The 19,436-nt window shown below is 44.3% G+C and overlaps 2 protein-coding genes across 5 annotated transcripts; both read right to left on the bottom strand.

Annotated features, from left to right (window-relative positions):
- Positions 1-529: 529 nt before the first annotated feature.
- On the bottom strand, positions 530-5,840 carry LOC104938681 (ADP-ribosylation factor 1-like). 2 transcript variants are annotated; one of them, XM_010755109.3, is made up of 5 exons: positions 5,697-5,840; positions 4,690-4,847; positions 4,342-4,452; positions 2,683-2,807; positions 530-2,584 (listed from the first exon to the last, which is right to left on the bottom strand). In XM_010755109.3, exons 2-5 carry the CDS (start codon positions 4,835-4,837, stop codon positions 2,423-2,425), a joined length of 546 nt encoding a protein of 181 aa, XP_010753411.1. In that variant the 5' UTR covers positions 4,838-4,847; positions 5,697-5,840; the 3' UTR covers positions 530-2,422. The 2 variants fall into 2 exon arrangements, with proteins under 2 accessions (XP_010753411.1, XP_010753412.1); XM_010755110.3 differs by lacking the exon at positions 5,697-5,840 and adding an exon at positions 5,458-5,601.
- An 812-nt stretch (positions 5,841-6,652) lies between these two features.
- LOC104938682 (uncharacterized) lies at positions 6,653-18,328 on the bottom strand. Of its 3 annotated transcripts, none has more exons than XM_027289086.1 (15): positions 18,134-18,328; positions 16,637-16,915; positions 16,333-16,408; positions 15,372-16,182; positions 14,647-14,781; positions 14,374-14,527; positions 14,154-14,282; positions 12,849-12,953; positions 12,391-12,554; positions 12,166-12,316; positions 11,223-11,810; positions 9,567-9,673; positions 9,367-9,487; positions 9,176-9,276; positions 6,653-9,074 (listed from the first exon to the last, which is right to left on the bottom strand). In XM_027289086.1, exons 2-15 carry the CDS (start codon positions 16,899-16,901, stop codon positions 8,910-8,912), a joined length of 3,072 nt encoding a protein of 1,023 aa, XP_027144887.1. In that variant the 5' UTR covers positions 16,902-16,915; positions 18,134-18,328; the 3' UTR covers positions 6,653-8,909. The 3 variants fall into 3 exon arrangements, with proteins under 3 accessions (XP_027144887.1, XP_019133263.1, XP_027144888.1); XM_019277718.2 differs by having other exon boundaries at positions 14,374-14,503; positions 18,134-18,327; XM_027289087.1 differs by lacking the exon at positions 18,134-18,328 and having other exon boundaries at positions 16,637-16,926.
- Between the last annotated feature and the right edge of the window lie 1,108 nt (positions 18,329-19,436).

The raw sequence follows: 19,436 nt of genomic DNA, 5'->3' as shown, positions 1-19,436 counted from the left end.
TATTGTAGTATTATTGATACTTATTGTAGCTGACTAGTGTTTCACTGAGGTATTAATTTAATTAATTAATTAATTATATGCAGGCTGTTGTAGTATTTGTACCGTGTTGTAGAGCGGTTTGTTAAAATACTACATCACTGAGCTGTCTCTGTCAAATACACCAAGATTTCCTTATAAAATACAACTTTTATTAAAAAGTTTGATTAAAAATGTGACTCTAAAGTTGTTAGTGTCACTGAATATATTGATGGCTGCTTGTCTCCACCTTGTGGCTCATGAACTTATTTTCAGTCGAACCATGAATTCAGTTAAACATTCACAGATCCGTTGAACTCTGCGACAAACTTTTATTGAGGCAGCTTATCGTCTCTCTCACCTGGAGGGCAGGTTTCATATATGAAGGATGAACAAACTGTTTCAACACCGAGAGGCCTTCAGCAAATTATTATGACGCTATAAATAACTGATCGACAAGTTTGTTTTTCAGATGTTTTAGTGATTGAAGAAGAATCCGTCACAGAGGCACAACTTGTTGGATCAAATCATGTTTATTAATGTGTTCAGGAAATCCCCACGGAAACAGTTTACAGGGGAACTTACAGATTTACAATCATTCTTGACAGAAGTGCCAGCTTTAACCCCCCCGTGTGGTTCGACTCTGAGAACGCCTGCTGAATCTCACGACCGGTTAACCGCACACACCCGTTCCCCCTAGAAACAGTTCTACCACCAAGTCCTTCCAGCTCGCGGACGAGCGACTGACAGAGTGCTTGTTGTGTTGGTCTGTTCGGGGCCATGAAGTACGCGGCGCTTTCTAACGTGTGGAAGTAGCCTGTCAACAACCAGACATCAAGAAGCGGCTTCCCTTTCTTCATGTCTGGACCATTCACAGTTAAAAGAGACTTCATATCTGGTGCCAATCCTTCATCCAAAAACAGGAAACTTAGACAGCTGGATGCTTTCAGATTTTCAAAATAAACCTGACAACCGTTGGTGAGGAGAAAACCTCTTCAGTCAAAATCATATGCAGATGAGTTGAGGATAGACTACGTTCATATACAGGATTTGTCACACTGCTCAAATGCATTTGGTTCAGCAGTCAGAGTACAAATAGAAACGCTAACACTAGTTACAGAAAAAAAAAAAAAAAACACATGTAACATCTCTTAAAGGAATAACATGTGAAGCTGTGAATGTATCGGGACACCTTCTCTAACGGCTCAAAGTTTGTGAAATGCCCAACACCTGGTTGTTTCTTGGCCTACGTGACGCAGGAACACTGTCGGAGAGAATCGCTGTACTGAAGGTCGTCTTGAAATAATCCCAATTTAATCCCCGGGGGATTAAAACGCCAGCTAACCAAAGAGGAGAATTTGAAGACGATCGTTTGCGTAAACTCGTTTTAATTTTTTAAAGTTTTAGTTTTTCAGATTGTTGGCTTGCCTTGTGCTTCACGGTCTCTCTTAGTGGGGGGAGAAAAGTAGTGTTCACTGGAGAACCATTGCTAAGAATAATATGTGATATTCCAATATAATAATAATAATAATAATAATAATAATAACAATAACACAAACAGCATGATTTTCAAATGACACCAGAATGATCGAGGATGGGCGTTGTTGTTTTTTTTGTTTTTTCTTTTTCTGCTTTGCGTCGACCTGATACAGGTTAAGATGCAATTTGCTGAATCTCTTACGGGTGGGTGCGTTCGAGGTTTGAAAACCAAAGAGGAGGTTAAAATGAACGTTTAGCATTCAGTCTACATCGGGTGAACATTTCTAGTTAACATAGATATATACTACAGGGCGGGGCGGGGCGGGGCGGGCGGGGCTTGCACCCTTGCTCTTTCTTTGCCGTATGAAAACCATGCTTCCTCTGGAGAGTAAGGGTGGAGGAGGGGGGGGCGGAGAAGGGGGCCGTGCAAGACTTGGAGTGGGGGGGTCGGCTGAGTGGGGCGGAGGCTGTTTGGTGGATGGAGAGAGGGGCTTGAAAACCAGACTGCTGATTCCACAGGAGGTGTGTAAAAGGCACGCCAGGGTTACTCCCAATCCCAGCCAACACACACAGAGACGCCTTCACACCCACGCACACACTCGCTGAACACACACGAGGTACACGCGCACACACACATGCACGCCCACACACACACGCACAAGCACTCACACACACACACACACACACAAGCAGCACAGGCTAGAGCCCCGAGAGTACTGACGAGGAGGGGACGAGGAGGGAGGAGGGAAGGGAGCGCAGGAGGAAGGGAATGAAGGAAGTTCTTGAAAAGAAAGAGCCGGGGGTTGAAAAGTGGGTTAGATGGAGCGAGGGGGGCCTGGATCCGGTGCTGCCGCTGTGTTGAAACAGAAAAATAAACAACAAACAAAAAAAAAAAAAAAGAGAAAAAAATCAAAACTGGTGGAATGGATCATTTCTGGTTCTTCAGCTGGTTGGAGAGCCAGTCCAGGCCCTCGTACAAGCCGTCCCCGCTGGTGGCGCAGGTGGCCTGGATGTACCAGCTGCGCTGACGGAGGGCGTGCAAGCCCAGCTTGTCTGTGATCTCTGCAGCGTTCATGGCGTTGGGGAGATCCTAGGAGGAAGAGCAAACTGCCGGTCACGACGCCGCTCTGAGATCAGACACAAACAGATCTCGAGATCCGTGAACAAAAACAGAAAACGTGAGCTCACCTGTTTATTTGCAAAAACGAGCAGCACGGCGTCTCTGAGCTCGTCCTCGGAGAGCATTCTGGACAACTCCTCCCTCGCCTCGTTCACTCGCTCCCTGTCGTTGCTGTCCACCACAAAGATGAGCCCTGAACACAGAGAGCAGGTCTGAGTACACAGATCTGGATCACCGGTTACAACATCCAAAGACTCACACTACACGAGGCCAACATTTAAATATTCAGGAGCTCAGCTCGGCTCTCGCGCTGCCGACGTTGCTGTCGGGTGTCGGGAACAGCTGATTCAAAAATAAAGTGTAAATGTGTCACCTGCAGGTCTGACACTTTGAATTAATTCATGTATATTTACAGGTCTCACAGCGACAGTTCAGTCTCTGAAGCTGCTGAAGAAACTTTCTGTGTTAGGTGACAAACGTGAGGAAAGAGACGCAGGTTTGAATCCCTCCCGTTGAAGACGTGAGCCGTGTTCAGACACATTAATGTTATCGTAAAATGTGAATTCTGCGTCTTTCAGACAACGCGAGCCTGTGAAGAGCCGCGCTGACTCGTCTCGGCTGTGAGCTGAGACAAAGCCATCGATACTCTGAGAGCACGACGTCTCCTCCCTCAGTGTTTCGTTTCGTTTCATGCAGTATCACGTTAACCAAACCGGCACGACTATCAAACTACCGACTCTCAAGGCGTGGTGCGTGGACCGGCGGTGAGACAAACGTCCCTCTGTGGTGCGTGTCCACAAAATGTTACGTGGCTCCAAACGTGAAATATGAGGAAGAGAAGTGACGATCGGGAGAATCTTTCCACTGAATCAGCAACAATTAATAATCTTCTGAGCTTGTAGCTGATCAGGGTCGGCGTTTAAACTGTGAATCACCTCCAGAGAAGAATCTCACTTCTCTGCACTCGCCGTCTTTAAAGTCAGAAGAGTTTATAAAGACAGAACTGTTTGTAGAAGGTCGACCTTTAAAACGAGAATCAAATGTTTGAGCTGAACAGGCTCGGCCAGTTTGGAACGATTTCAATGATTTCTGATAGAGCTCCAACCTTTTTTCTGGCTTGTGACCTTTTGTTACAAAGAAGAGTCGACTGTCGTGGGTTATTGCAGCTTTCTGAAGGACGTGAAATGGAGTCATGTCTCCCGCTCAGATAATTTCAGTGTGTAGCATTTTGTGCTTTTAATAATTCCTCATCCCTTTAATCATCGAGTGACGCCTCAGATTTAGGCTGTGACCTCTGACCCGACCCGAGAAAACACTTTATTAAGACGTGCTGTTTCTAAACTCTCTTTTTTTAATTAAAACATTAACGATGCTGTAACTGTCAGAAGGATTCACACGTTTGATTTCACACTCCGTGCTCAGTGTGTGGACGATGACGCTGCTCAGTCAGCTGACGTCTGGATTAAAACATCACGCAGCAGCGCGAGGAAACAGTACACCGTGTTAGCCAACACTGTCTTCACATATTCTGACGAATTCAATATCAGGAAACGGAGGAGTGACACAATGGGTCTTTTGAGAGTCGGACAATGGAGCAGAGAGTCGGTGGTTGACTAGTTTTTAAGATCATCCATTATGCACCAATGAGGCCACCTATAGGCCGTGACGATCACTGACGCCGCTGCCGGCTCGGACAGGTGAGTCCCCCCCCACCTCCTCCTCCTCACCTTGAGTGTTCTGGAAGTAGTGGCGCCACAGCGGCCTGATTTTGTCCTGACCGCCCACATCCCACACTGTGAAGCTGATGTTCTTGTATTCTACAGTTTCAACATTAAAACCTGGACAGAGGAAGAGAGACACAGTGAGCGACTGAAAACAAGAGACAGCAGCAACACATCCATGAATAATAAATACATCAATTAACTAAGTGAAATTAGGTGAATTCAAACCTCTAGTTGACAAGATTCACCGCTGAATAATTGTGTTTTTGTTAAATTAGCAGCAGGTTTCACATCAACACTACGACAGCGAGCCGAACAACAACAAACACTCTCTGACACGCAGGACGTCCGTACCAATGGTGGGAATGGTGGTGACTATCTCTCCAAGTTTGAGTTTATATAGGATGGTTGTTTTTCCAGCAGCATCGAGCCCGACCATGAGAATCCTCATCTCCTTTTTGCCAAAGAGGCCCTTGAATAAGGCTGCGAACACATTCCCCATGGTGACAAATCTGTGGATGGGGGAAAAAACAGAGAGAAAAAGGCTGGTAAACATGTTTCATAATGTCATAATGTCAGAAATTAACGAGCTGAAACAGGAGGACAGGAGATGTTTACTTAAGCTCACGGTTAAACATTTACATTAACCCTGCGCTAACTCCACCAGAACCTCGCTTCATGTGGTCGGATATAAATAAAATGTATCCGGACCGAGCCGCCGTTTGTTAGTTAGTTAGTTAACCCGGGATAAAGTGAACCGGATCAGCCCGATAAAGCGAGGCCTGCTCCAGCTGGCTGATAGTGTGAGCCGTCACAAGACGCTAGGCTAACAACACGTCGACCTTACACGAGAGGCCGTTAAACTTTGCGGGGAAAAAACCCCGCACGGGAAGCGGGTGTCGGCAGAGTGAGCGAAGAGGGGTTAAAACAGATTAAAATATAATATAATAATTCAAAGTTAGCTGATGTTAGTCGAAGCAGATCGCCGCTATCTTAGGGCGGATGCTTCGGTTAGCATCGTTAGCTCGGGTTAGTTAGCTCGCTCGCGACATAATTTCAATTCGTGTCGCGAGCGTTGACACGAATTCAAATTATGTCGCGACAGAAACACGGAGCTCCTACCGGTGCCTCTCTCCCCCGTTAACCCCGCGGTGACAGCGTCTTTTTTTCTCCGGGTCTCCGGTCGAGCTAACGCCGTCCGAGCTAAAAAGCTAAATGCCGCGTCACAGCAAAGACAGAACACCGTGACGTCATGTCGGACGGTTACAAAAAGCGGGACGCGCGCGCCGCGGCGTCAAGTCAGCGACGTTTTTTTAAATAAAAACCAAAATAAAAGAGCCGTGAGTCGGTTGAGTCGTTACCTGTTTCTCGTCCCCCAGAAAGATTCAGCTTCTCGATCTTTCCGTTATCTTTCACTGTCACTCCAAAATGGCGTCTTGCGCAACCAAGGGAGACACCGGCGTACCGGACACTTCCCACTATCAAACCGACGGGCCAATCACAGGGCGGATGGTGTGACCGAGAGCCCGCCCCTTGTCATCCCGCCGACCAATCAGCAGCCCCAGAGCCAGAGCACAGAGCCAGAGCTGAGTGTGTGCACAGTGCACAAAATGTCGAGGAAGTGAAGCGAACACGAGTTTATTCAAGTTTCAGCCTCTGTGTGTTTGTTAGGATGTGATCAGAGCTGCTCTGGATGTATGTGACTGACACCGGCTGCAGCTCCATGCGGACGGAAGAGGATTAGGGCCACATAAAAAATACAACTCAGAATTCTGACTTTTAATTTCAGAGTTCTGAGATTAAAAGTTTAAAAAATACTTTTTCTCCTCAGAATTCTGACTTAATCTCAGAATTGAGTATAAAAGTCAGAATTCTGACTTTTAATCTCTGAATTCTGACTTTTTTTTTTTTATGTGACCCTCATCCTCTTCCGTAGTTCCATCAATACATTTAAAACCAAATGAAAAAGTCTGCTAAAGAATACTCAGCTCTGTAGCCACTGACATTGTGGGTGTATGTTATGTGCTATTGTGTGTAACTTTGTATTTTGTATTATGTGTCCTGTGTGTTTTTTGCTTTGTGCTGTTTGTTATTGTGCTGTAATATGTTTTAATTGTGTCTGTCGAAGGGACTGCAGATGAAAAGTAGCTGTAACTAACTCTGGTGCAGTACATCAAATGTAATCGTTTATGTTTAATACTGTACATGGTCCCATTAAATGAAATAAATGAATATTTCTCTATATACAGTATATATATAAAAGTATGTGAGCAGACATGCTCTACGGCTGTTGTTTTATGGCTTGGACCGGGCCTTGCAAACACAATAATGAGCAGTTTTAACATCCATGTGCACAAAACCAGCTCCGTAAAGAAGTCTGGTGTCAACCCTGAATCCATAAAACTGTAAAATGAAAATACAAACTGACCTTTTTCACCCAAAGACAAGATATTTAATGCTCAAACTGATTTTCACAGTGAAAATCAGTTTGAGCATCAAGTATCTTGTCTTCTTTGCCTCTTTTCTTTAACAACACATTGAAAGTGTTTGGGAACTGACAACACTAATTGAAAGTGACATTCGCTCTTGTTCTCGTGTTTTATACGACTTCAGTTCCTTTCCAGCGTCTCTGTTGTTGTATTTTGTGCTTCATATTACAGCACACATGTCTGGAATATGGGCAGGCCTGTGTACTACCTACAGGCTCGGTTTTACCGCGAAGCCACACTGTTGTAACATGTGCAGAATGTGGTTTTGGCATCGTTCGTGGCCTCAGCCCTCAAGCAATGTGCAGAGATCTCTCTGGATCTGAATCATTAAATGATTTCATGCCTTGCAGATATTGAAATCTCTAAATCCTTTGCGATTGTGCAGTTTTTAAACTGTTTGCAGCTCCAAATCCTTGCTTTGAATACGCCTTTTACCTGTTACCAACGCCTGTAAAGTCGTCCAAACAGGTGTTTTTTTTTGTAGCATTCAGCCACTTTCACAGTCGTTTGTGGCTTTAGATTTTAAATGCATAGTTAAAATGATCCAATCCAGTGTTTAATGTGTCCATTCAGGTGTTTGAAGGCAGCGGACAGCCCTCTAATATCCTTTGTGTTGACATTTAGCAATTTCTGAGCTGCTGGACACCTGCTGAGAGTCAACAAAGATCCCTTTCAGGCTAAGCCACTGTGCACATTTGGATTATGATTCTTGGTGTATTTTGTTTCAGGTCTCACAGAGAATCATGCTGTAGACTCAGAGAGAAGTATTAGCTGTGAGGTTGTGTAGAAAGGAAGAGTAAAATGTTGTTGGGCATGTTAAAAGGCTGTGGGCCATGTCTAAATATTTGCTTTAGGAGGAGCTGCTTGACTGACAATGCATTCCTGAAACACATCAGAGCCAATTTGAACAAAACAACAATCGCAGAGCATTTTATGAACTAAATATTTCTCACCATGAAGGCTGTTTCTGCCGGGGGAACAATGAATAATGTACATACGTACTAAGAGACCCACAGGTGGTTGAATTTAGGAATCAGCTCATAAAATATTCACCAAATGTTTTTAATAGTTGAATGTAAACACCTCCAGCTGTGCTGTGGTGGTGCCTGGAGAAGTGGGTATATTTTTAATAAATGCCCCTCCTGCTTGGTGTTATAAACAGTGAAATGTTGGACTACTCCTGCATATTTAGCCAGTAGTATTCTAAATAACTCAGCTACATAACTCTGCACCCTTGGCAAAGAAAGTTCAGCTCGCATGGATGGATGGGTGATCGATCCACAGCAGATAATTCGATTGAAGTTTTAAACAGTACAGACTGGAGGAGATGTTTGAATAGAGGGTGGTGTGTTTCTTCTTCGTTTGTCTCCACTGTTTAAGTATTTAAATGTCATTTGCCTTCCCCCCACTGTATACAGCATACACTCTTAATATATTTAATGCTGTATAACGTGAATATTTGTAGATTATAGATGTTATAATGTATTGTGCTGTTTCCTGTTTGCTTTGTGCTGAAAGATCTAATAAAACCTGACTACAATATGTTCAAATCATGTGGTGTGATCATGTGATACAGTCACATGGATGTTCTTTGTGAGGGAAAAGCTTCTTTATTGGTGTTGTAAATGTTTCCTATAGGCTTTAGGTCTGTGGTAGCATAAGAAGCGTTTTCTCTGTGGACTGAGGCTGGAGGACATAATGAATGAAAGCAGAAGAAGCAGCTTCTTTGCCTTGGAGGTCATTTTTTAATAAGATATAAAAGGTTAGTAATGTTCAAGTATTAAAGTCTTCAGGGCTCATGTTGTATTAAAACAGTTAGTCGTTGTTTTAAGCAGCTTCACTCAGTCTAAAGCTTAAAAGACACCAAGCAGCATGACAAACTCCAGTTTCCAGGACACATAGAGACATAACGAAACTGTCCTTAAAGGGCAAAATGTCATATTCTTATCCCACGTTCACCCATCAAAATCATATTAGCAGCATAACATCCATATCTACATCTCCACGTCGTCCACATGGCTCTAAAACAATCGATGTCTAAATTAGTGCAAAGAACAACAAGGAAAATAACAAAAAAAAGACGTCTCATTCTCGCAGCTCCAGCTTCCCGTCTTGGACTCTCCACCTCCAGCGCTGACATCTGTCCGGAGCGGGAACACAGCGGAGCCACAGACAAGACTCCTTGATCTCTTGTTCAAAAGACACCATCTTCCTGTCCAGGGTCTCCAACGTGAAGGCTTTCCCTGAGATCTGAATGACGGATGAGACGGGATCAAACCTCGACTGTTTCCTGATGGACAGTGAAGTAACCTGCTGCACCGAGGGGAGCCATCCCAAACATTGTCTCTTACCTGATCACTAATTCCTACAGCCACATGGCCCACTTTGACCTGCCGGTGTTCACGAATCCTTAGACATTCGCCCTGCACGTTCTCGATCCAGATGTCAACACCTGATGCAGTCAGAGCGGAGCAGATAACACTAACCATGAAAACAGAAACAAACCAGCGTATAACATAGCCATACAGTTCTGCCATCCTACCTTCGAAGCAGTATGAAGAGGGCTGATTCGCTGAAGCCAACCACTCCAAGTGTCCGTCCGTCTGACTGTTGCAGGAGGAAAAGACTCCAGAGCTCAGATCATCAGATGAATGATCAGAGTCCTTAAAAATGAAGAGAGAGATTTAGTTTCTATTTCTTTCTTTCTTCAATAATTGGATCTTTTCTTCTATAGATACCCACGTTCTCTGAGGCATCCATCTGCGACGTGTCCGAGCAGCTGAAACAGGATGGAGGGTCATCTCTAGGTTCAGGGGATGGGGTCCGGATGGTGGTGCCTATAGCTACATCTATCAAGAGACGACATAATTGTTTCTGTTAGTGCCTGCTGCTATCCTGCTCGATGTGCACTACAAAGATTATTACAATGGCTGGCCACCAAGTTTTTCCTTGCCACTGTTGCCAAGTGCTTGCTCATGGTGGGAATTGTTCAGACTGTACATTATTTTTATTTAAGAGTACAGTCTAGACGTGCTCTGTATGGAAAGTGTCATGAAAAACACTTTGGTACGCGACCTTTCCTGATCCCTTACAATACATTTTGTATTTGTTAGTCTACAGAGGAAGGCTGAGCTGCACTATGATGAAGTTTTTATGTATTCGGCTGGCCCTGGTTGTGATCACAGCACGAGTCGACACACCCTCCGCTACTCAAGTTTGTATCACTGCAGTTAACGGAGCGAGAACACTGTGTTATTACAACCGGCTGCTGCTGATTCGAGCTGACTCTAACTGACCGTAGCTGTGACTTTGTTCGTGGGATGCCATAGCTCTAGCTGTTGCCATGTCTCTGCTTTGGTATGTCACAGTTTTAAGGGGTGTAAGTCTAACTCACCACATGTGGGGATGTTTGTGTGCAGTGAACTGATGTGCTGACTGAGCGCTGTTTCGAAACGACTTGATTCTATTAACTCCTGTGGTGTGATGATATAACACGTGTGATATCTGATAGAAGTACATCCTGTGTGGTATGAAGCCACAAGCGATAACTGCAGCTGTGATTGAGTCCAACCGATAACTGATTCAAGATTCATCCGGCATGTAAGTATTGTATTAAAGGAGCACTCCACAGATTTCAGATTTATTACATTCATTCTTCTTTGTTCAAATCTAGTGCCTACATTCCCCACGATGCAATTTGACCAACGACAGTTTGGTCGGGGATTTGGATGTGTTCTGAAGCCAGTGTAGAAGTGCTAAAAACTGCAGTTCCTCTAACATCCACTTGAGGCTGGCTCCAGAAGTGAGTCAGTCTCCATAAGTCCCCATGTTCAAATGTCCAACTTCACAGCAGAAATAAACATGTTTACAGCCTGGTACAAAAAACAGTTTTGGTCTCTGTAGCTAATTTCCCCGTTCATGACAACTGTACTGAGGGTGAATTTATATACAACTCACCTGTTCACATTATATTAAGGCTTAAAGTTATGCAGCTTTGATTGACAGGTGGATGTTTTATATAATTTAACATGACGCAACATGATGGTTTAACATGGCGAACTCCACTAAAGAGTACACGTGGTGTCTGCAGATATAGAAGGCTCATTGTAATGTAACAAAAACATAACGATTCTTATTTTCAGGTGACTAAACACTAAAAACAACTATAAATGTTATATTCTGTAAAAAAGAGCCCCTTAAATCACACATTGGAGCTTTAAAATGTTCCTTTAAATGTGCAACAGAGAGGAAAAACCTTCACTCAGCTCATCAACTCATTGACAGTCAGCATATTAGTTTGTCTGAGATGTAGCAGATGAAATAAACAGATTCTGGACATTGATAAACACGAGTGTGTTACCCCTGCTGAGCTCATGACGCCGGGTTTCTCTGACTCACCGTCTCTGAGGTATTCCAGCTCTGGTTCTGATCCCCATGCATTGTCATGAATTATCTGTTGGCCTTTTTGCAGCAAAGGGAAGACGCCTCGGAGAGCTCGGCGATACTCTGAAGAAATAGAGTCCCACTCTTCTTCTTCTTCTTCTTCTTCTTCTTCTTCTTCTACTTCTTCTACTTCCCCCTCTTCATCTCCTTCCTCTTCCCAGTCCCCTTCATAGTCCCTTTCAGTTTTCAGCCACTTTTCCTGAATACGTTCCTCCTCTCCCATGTATATATCCACCTCCGAATCGGACCAAGTGTCCCAGTCTTGTTCGTCTGCAGTGTAATCAACCTGCAGTGATTTGGGCTGGGACTCCCATTCCCTGGTTAAGGAGTCCATCTCCTCTTCAGAGTCGTGGTCATTGCTGTCCTCATCCACTGCTGTCGTCCTCCAGGGGCTCACCCAGTACATTGTGGGTGCTGAGAGGGCAGCTGATGGTTTAGTCGGGGTGACGGGTGATAAAGAGGGTGAGGTGACTTCATTCTGGTTCTTGCCATGATACAACTTTTCACAGGCACTTTTGATGGACCAGGGACTCAGACCTCCAACTGTGGAGCAAATATACATTTTTTAGTTATGCAGATAACGTCACAAAAACAGTAAGACACTTCAAAGGTTTTTGGTTGACAGGCTCCTGAAAACATACAATAATGTCTTTCCAATGGTCAAAACTAGGTTTGGAGTGCCTCAAGGCTCAATACTGGGTCCTGTTTGATTTCCCCAATACTTCCTCCCTCTTGTATTATTCACTCAAATGTTTAGTTGAGGTCAAAAACTGAACCAGTTCTCTTCACTTAAATCAGGATAAGACAGACATTCGTATCATTGTCCTGCTGTGTATTTTATTTTTACTAAATATTTCTTAACATTATCATATTGTTCTTGAATAGGTAACTCATCGACCTGCTCTGAGGGCCTTGGTGGTTTTCCTCCTGAGGTCCTTCGCCGATGCTCGTCTGTCGGGGTCTTTCTGGAGTCCGGCTCTGAACACCTTAGCTGTGAAATTGTTGCAGTTGGACGGCACCTCCCAGAGAGGCGGAGGCTCGTTGACAATCTGACAAACAGATGACAAAGAAACGTGAGAAAAACTCACTTCAAGGTGAAAATATCACACTAAAGAAGACTCACCTGGAGACAGAGTGGAGGGGAGTAGTAGCGTTTCCACGGTTGGCATCCGTTGAGCATGTGCAGTAGCATACAACAGCTGCTCCATACATCCGCCTTGGCACAAAGTCGATCTCCTCGAGCCACCTCAGGGGCCATGTGGGTCTCTGTGCCGGGGAGGGCAGCTCCTACATCGACAGACAAACTGTAAATTCATTTTCATCTCTTTGTCTTCACGTTATCTCGTCTCTTGGTTTGCCTGGCTGGTTTCCACATGATCTTGGGACTGACTTTTAGTTGTTGGTGAGAGCTTGGTGAAATAAAAGGCTGAAAGACAGACGCCGAGCTGGGCTGACTGCTGCTGGACTAGTCAGTGATTTCTACGTGATATTGTTGATGTAACCAAACGTGATCAATAAATATAAACTAGATAACTATGATGTAACAAATATTTGTATTGCTGACTTTGAAGACTAACTCACCCCTGAAGGCCTCGGTGCTCCGTCCATTGTCATCTAATGTCTCTGAGAGACCAAAGTCACAGAGGAATGTGTCTCTGCAGTCTGCAGACAGCAGCACATTGTCAACTGGAATAAAATCAACACACGGGATTTAGTGAGACAGCTTGTTTTCATTTGGAGCTCATTATGAAACAGTTGACTGAGGAATCAAGAGGCTGTCAGAGGCTGTCAGACTGATGGGAACACCGAGGGGAGGGCAAAGCCTCTGCAGCCTCTGCAGCTCTTGAGGTAGCACAGGGTAACATCTTCAAAAAATAAAGCACACATTGTTTTCTACTTCTTCATGAAGATGATGTGATGTGACCAGTTAATTTGAGTGAACCTGCTCGTAGTGAGGACAACGGACGGGCCTAATTTCAGCGAGCCCCCTCCTACTCAATCCTCTCAGCAGGGATTACTGAGGGTTTAGGGGTTTCGGATTAGGTGCCAACACTGGGGGATGCTAGCTGACAGTAAAACCAGCAGTTAGAGGCTTTAGTGGGCTCCGTCCCATTATGCACTGTTCGTAATATCAAATGTGCTACTGCAGCAGGGAGAGATGTGAAAGTAAACAAGCTAAAGCTGAATTCAAACGTCAAAAGCCTGGTAGTTTATAAATGTAAATCATGATTTGTCCCTGCAGAAGAAGTATGAAAATCAGATGCAAATAGTTCAATTAAATAATTTCCCCCTGGGATTATTAAAGTATTTCTGATTCTGGTTCTGATTCTGATTAAAGCATCTTAAAGTTGCTAAATTTATTGATTTTTTTGGCCACTTGGGGGCAGCAGAAAAACACCTCCTGCCTGTTGATGTGGATCATCGATCAACTTTAAGCCTTAATATAATTTGAACAGATGAGTTCTATAAAAAATTCACCCGAAATTCACATAAATCTTCCACATTGGACCTTTAATAAAGTTGAATTGTTAGCAAACAGTTGCCTCTCCAGCAGACATGAAGTCCAATATTTGCTCTCTTTTAGCTCCATTTTTGGTCTCCACCAATTTCTTAGAAAAATATCTGGCTCCTCAGCTGCTCAATGCTCCACCGTGTTCATCGGCTAGTTGTTAACTTTGTGCAATGAGTTTATCTGAGCTTTATTACTGGAAAGTACTGCTCCCTCTGCTGGAAATGAGACTAACCACGGCCTTAAGTTATGAGCTATAAAACCAAAACAAAGAGCTGAAAGTGACACCTTTTACAGTACCCATCAACATCAACATAAGGCCCATGCAGGCTACTACTACGCTACAGCCAGACCTGTCGTTTAAAACAGGAACATACCTTTGACGTCCAGGTGAAGGACTTTTCTGTGGTGCAGGTGTTCTAGCGCCTCCAGTGACTGATGGAGGTAGTGCAGGGCCAAATCCTCAGGAAGGGACTTCATCTCTTTCAGAAGCTGCGACAAACATGCTGAAAAGTTTTGGACACATCGTTATTTTATAGAGCTAAACACTGGCATTAGTATTTGTGTTGTCTATTGATGACACTGGAGAGAGTTTACCTGGCTTCAGATCCATGAACAGCACAATGTTGAGGCCCTCCCTGACGGCCCCAAAGAGCTCCACAACACGAGGAGAGTTGAGAGCGCTCCACGTGCTCACCTCCTCGCTGCTGAAGTGACTCAGAGGAATCTGAGACCAGCGGAGAACAAAGCGCTGAATAACATTTCAATAACGTTTCAGTGAATCATCACTTCAGGAGAATATTGCTCTGGGTGGTGCATATCTGGATTTATGTTTTTGTTTAAAACATGACTCACTCTTTCTTGGCTTACCCTTTTGGCAGCACACTCGAATCCAGTCAGTTTGTCCTGGACGCAGAATACGTCACCATACGAGCCGTTCTGGATGTGATGAAGAATGCAATACTCCTCTCCCTCCCTGTACTGACAGCTGTTGGGCTGAAGTTGCTTAAGGACACAAAGGAAAATATAAATGACAAACAGGCTAGTTAAAGGGCAAACACACCTTGATCAGTGACGTCACAGCAGGTGTACAGTGTTGAGGTATTTGTATTTAACTGTGTCAGATTTACAGAAATATTATATTCCTAACTAAGTTTTCTTTAGTGTTTAATCACTGTTGACTTTTTCTGTATTAGACCAAGGCCACAATCTTTCCTCAACCTCATTAGACACAAAAGTATTTTCTGGTGAATGCTAATGTCGACTAACCTCAGCTTCATCCTGCGTCTGCTGTTATAAACAGGATTCTCTAAAAAAGTGATAATATGTCAGACGTTGTGTTTTTAGTGTGTTTGCTGCCCCCAAGTGGCCAAAAAGGTCAAGTCAAATATATCAGATTTAACTGATGCTGCTTGATACATATTCTCTGTTTTAGAGGGAAATATTGTATTTCCATGTATTCGATGCTGTTGGATCCAGTATTTTATTTATTTTTTAACATTTTCACCGACTGCTGTGACGTCGCTGAGAGTTTGGTGTTTGTGTCGGGCTTTAAAGCATGTTTGGGCGTGTTATATGTCTGTTACGTGTCTTACATGATGAAATATGAGTCCTTCATTGAGGGTTTTGCTGCTCTTCCACTCATTCAGCGTTTGTTCTATCAAATCTTTGAAGAAAGGTTCGACAGATATCTTCGGCATGCGCGTCACTCTGCCTCTTAAGATCCCCAGAACTGTGTCAGTATCGCTCGTGTCATCGAAACCAAATGCACACTGAGATGTGTTCACAGTGCAGCTGGGGTCTGAAATTCCCAGCATGCTCTGCACACACCCTGTAGAGTCAGAATAGCACTCAGCGTGGGAGGAGGATGTAAAATCGGACACGTGCATCAGGTTAAAGGTCAAAGTCGACATTGTGGCTTCGACTCCAAAACTATCTGGGCCTTGTGTGTCGTCCTCTGCGCCGCAGGACGAGTCCGACTCGCTTTCGTGAGTGCAAATGGATTCAGAGTCTTGCTCCAGGTCGCAATCAGAGTCCGAGCCGCCGCCTCTGTCATCAGAGCTGGATGTGTCGTCTGCTTCTTCCTCCTCCAATCCTGCGTCACACTCGCACACATCTGCACATTGGCGGGAGGACGGCAGGTCACAGCTGCAAGGGTGTGAGACTGAGTCAGTGAACTGAGGAGGAGGCGGTATGATCTCAGCCCATGACGTCATCTCCCTGTCTGCTGATTTCAGCCAATCAATCTCCTGCACCCACAGGCCTCGGATGATTGGAGGCTCTTCTCCTCCCTCCTGGCTCTGTCCTCTGGTTTTCCTGCGTTGTTTCCTCTGGAGGTGGTAGTGCGCCACGTCGAAGGCCTCATCCTCAGTGTCACTCAAGAGGGCAGCTTCCTTGCTGAGAGGCCTGAAAATTAGAGAGTAAATGCACTGAAACTTACGCGATACAATTCATGTCAGTACATCTTCTTTTTCCAGTTACTCTGACGGCGTATGTTCCTGTCTGCAGTATTGATTCTGAGACATGCTGATGGCAGCACGGATGCTGTGAAGGTACCTGCGCTTCTTGAGCGGCTGAGCTCTCGAGTAAGGACTGTGTGTGTTGGTGGGGCTGAACTCCTGAAAGTCTTCACCTGGGACGGAGAAACGCTGACGATTAGAGCCTGAAACTACAACCAGAGGTGAAGCTTAGCACAAAGAGTGGCAAACTGTAGCTGCTGTTAGCCCACGTTAGTTCAGTTTGTTAGCCGGGCTGCCTGTATACAAGCTATTGATCCAGTAGAAAACACTGTTAATAATTAACACAGACAAACAAACCCGTTACTTTCGTTGATGCACATACTGTAGGCCTGCTGTCTTACTCTCTGCCTGTGCCACTATGGACACACAGGTACTGTCCTCGGACACTTGGGGGCCCTCCACATGTTTGGCGGTGCCGTGCTGCATCACCCGGCTCAGATGGGGGGCGATGGCCTGGACCAGCGAGTCCTTCTCCTCCTCGCACACTTGGCTGTCGTCCTCTTTGCCAAGAAAGGAGAGTTCAGATCCTCCGGTCACGATGACGAACGGGGTGTTGGAGTTAAACATCCGCGGTATGGCCATTTCTCTGTCACTGTCGGTGAGCATGGATGACGGGAGAACTGGAAAGAAGCGTGAAAACACATCAGTATGATGACAGCGACAGACTAATTGGATCCTTCTGTTTATTTATCTAATTAAATTTCTCTTCGCTGTCTGTTTCTGTCTGTTGTATCTCGCTCTGTGAAGCACGTTTGGAAGAAAGTCGCCCTTACATACATATCATTTTTTTCAAATCACGTCATGCCCACTGGAGTTGAAGCAGCAAATTTGTAATTGGTATTTTAACGTGGTGGCATTTGCCGTGGCCGGGCGTGAATGAACAGACACCACTAGTGAGCCCGGCAAGGTGAATATAAATAGCATGCAGAGATTTGGCATGCAGCGGAGCGGCCGCATGCCTTCCACTGAGGGCGGCCAGCTGTCCAAGTCTCTCTTCCTCGACACTCGCCATGTTGGCTGACAAATACTGAGGGATCAAAACAGAAACACTTCCCACGCATAAAGACCACACTCGTCCTAAAGTCCTCACACAGATCCCGACGGTGCTTCATGATAATGTGAGGGCGTGAAACTGTGACAGCGCCTGGAGATCAGCAGGTGTGTTTGTCTTTATTTGAACTGAACCTGACACTGAAGAAACAGGTCAAATAAAAAATACACCTGAATGAATTAACGAGCTGTTTCAAACAGTGATTCACAGTGAAACATGCACGGCCTCCATCTTAAACAATCCCAAACAATGACACTTCCCATGCTGCACCGCCAACCACACTTCCTGTCAGTGACGCTGACTGCTTTCCTCTGAGTGTTTTTACTCGAGTACTAAACTAAAGTACAAATTTAACAGAGTAATTGCTCCTTTATAAATCAACTTCAACTCAGTTCAGAGGGAAATATTGTTATTTTTTTACTCTACTCTGTTTATTTGACACAGTTTTTACATAAAATTATATGTTATGATGCAGTACTGTACTACAAATATACAAATATACCCAGTAGTATATGAAATATCTAAAACCTGCTGAACTACAATATTAAATAACTCTTACATGCACTTGTTACTGTGAAAGGAGCCATGCTGCATAAAAGTACTTAAAGTATATTTTACTGATAACTTGTACTTGTACTGCAGAGTATTTGTAGTATATAATATTACTTCTTTACTTCTTCCACCCCTGCCTGGTAGAGAAACAACACCTCCCGCTACACAAAGTCAGACTGTCAGTGTGGTTTAAAGTTCCAGCTCGGTGAAACTCTGCACCGACAGAGCAGATTACCTCAGAGGGACGACCGTGGCTCTTCCTGTCTCAGGTTCAGGTGAAGTCGCTCCGGTGATCCTGAACAAAGAGAAGAGAAGTTTCCTGCCTCCCTGTGTCTCTGTCCGTCCTGTTCATGTGTGCGTTCATGTAACCTACCGGCTTTCTGCCCCCGCAGGATCTTGCTGATTGGTCGACCATGTGTGTGAGTTATGAGGTCTTACACCTCGGCCGCCCCTGCCCACCCTCCTCCTCCTCCTCCTCCTCCTCCTCCTCCTCTTCCTCACACCCACCACCCACACAGCCGCCTCCAAAGATCTGGATGGTCTCTGTAGATGCCCTCAGTGACACTTGGATTCAGTCTGTCACCCTCCTTTACTTTCCTCACAGTTTCCTCTATTGCAACTTTAAAATGTTTCACAGACCTAAACAGAGACACCATGAAGCTTTTACACATCGAAACCCAGTAAAGTGCCTTCACAGTGGAGAAAATGTGCAAAATCAGCATCAATATATAGTGTCCTTCACAGTGGAGAAAACTTTTGCAGTAGATTAAAATGAGACAATTCCTTTTACAGCGGAGAAAATGTCCTAAAGCAGCCTCTGTAGTGGAGGAAAAACATAAACAACTTCCCTTTAGGATACCTTTGTAGTGCAGAAACAATGATAAAGTTCCCTTTGTAGTAAAGAAAACATGATAAAGTGTCCTTTGTAGTAAAGAAAATAAGGTAACACGCTGTTCCAGTGGAGAAAATGTGCTAAAATACCCTTCATAGTGGAGAAAATTAGATAAAGTGCCCTTCATAGTAGTGAAAACATGTTAAAGTGCCATTTGTAGTGGAGAAAATGTGCTAAAATACATAAAAAACATAAACAACTTCCCTTTAGGGTGCCTTTGTAGTGTAGAAACAATGAAAAAGTTCCTTTTGTATTAGAGAAAACATGATAAAGTTCCCTTTGTAGGGGAGAAAATAAGGTAACACGCTGTTCCAGTGGAGAAAATGTGCTAAAATACCCTTCATAGTGGAGAAAATGAGATAAAGTGCCCTTCATGGTAGTGAAAACATGATAAAGTTCCCTTTGTAGTGGAGAAAATAAGGTAACGCGCTGTTCCAGTGGAGAAAATGTGCTAAAATACCCTTCATAGTGGAGAAAATGAGATAAAGTGCCCTTCATAGTTGTGAAAACATGATAAAGTGCCCTTTGTAGTGGAGAAAATGTGCTAAAATACCCTTCATAGTGGAGAAAATGAGATAAAGTGCCCTTCATAGTAGAGAAAACATGATAAAGTTCCCTTTGTAGTGGAGAAAATAAGGTAACACAC

This window comes from Larimichthys crocea, chromosome XVI (assembly GCF_000972845.2).
Source record: "Larimichthys crocea isolate SSNF chromosome XVI, L_crocea_2.0, whole genome shotgun sequence".
Classification (NCBI taxonomy): domain Eukaryota; kingdom Metazoa; phylum Chordata; class Actinopteri; family Sciaenidae; genus Larimichthys; species Larimichthys crocea.
This window is presented reverse-complemented; position numbering and strand designations above follow the sequence as displayed.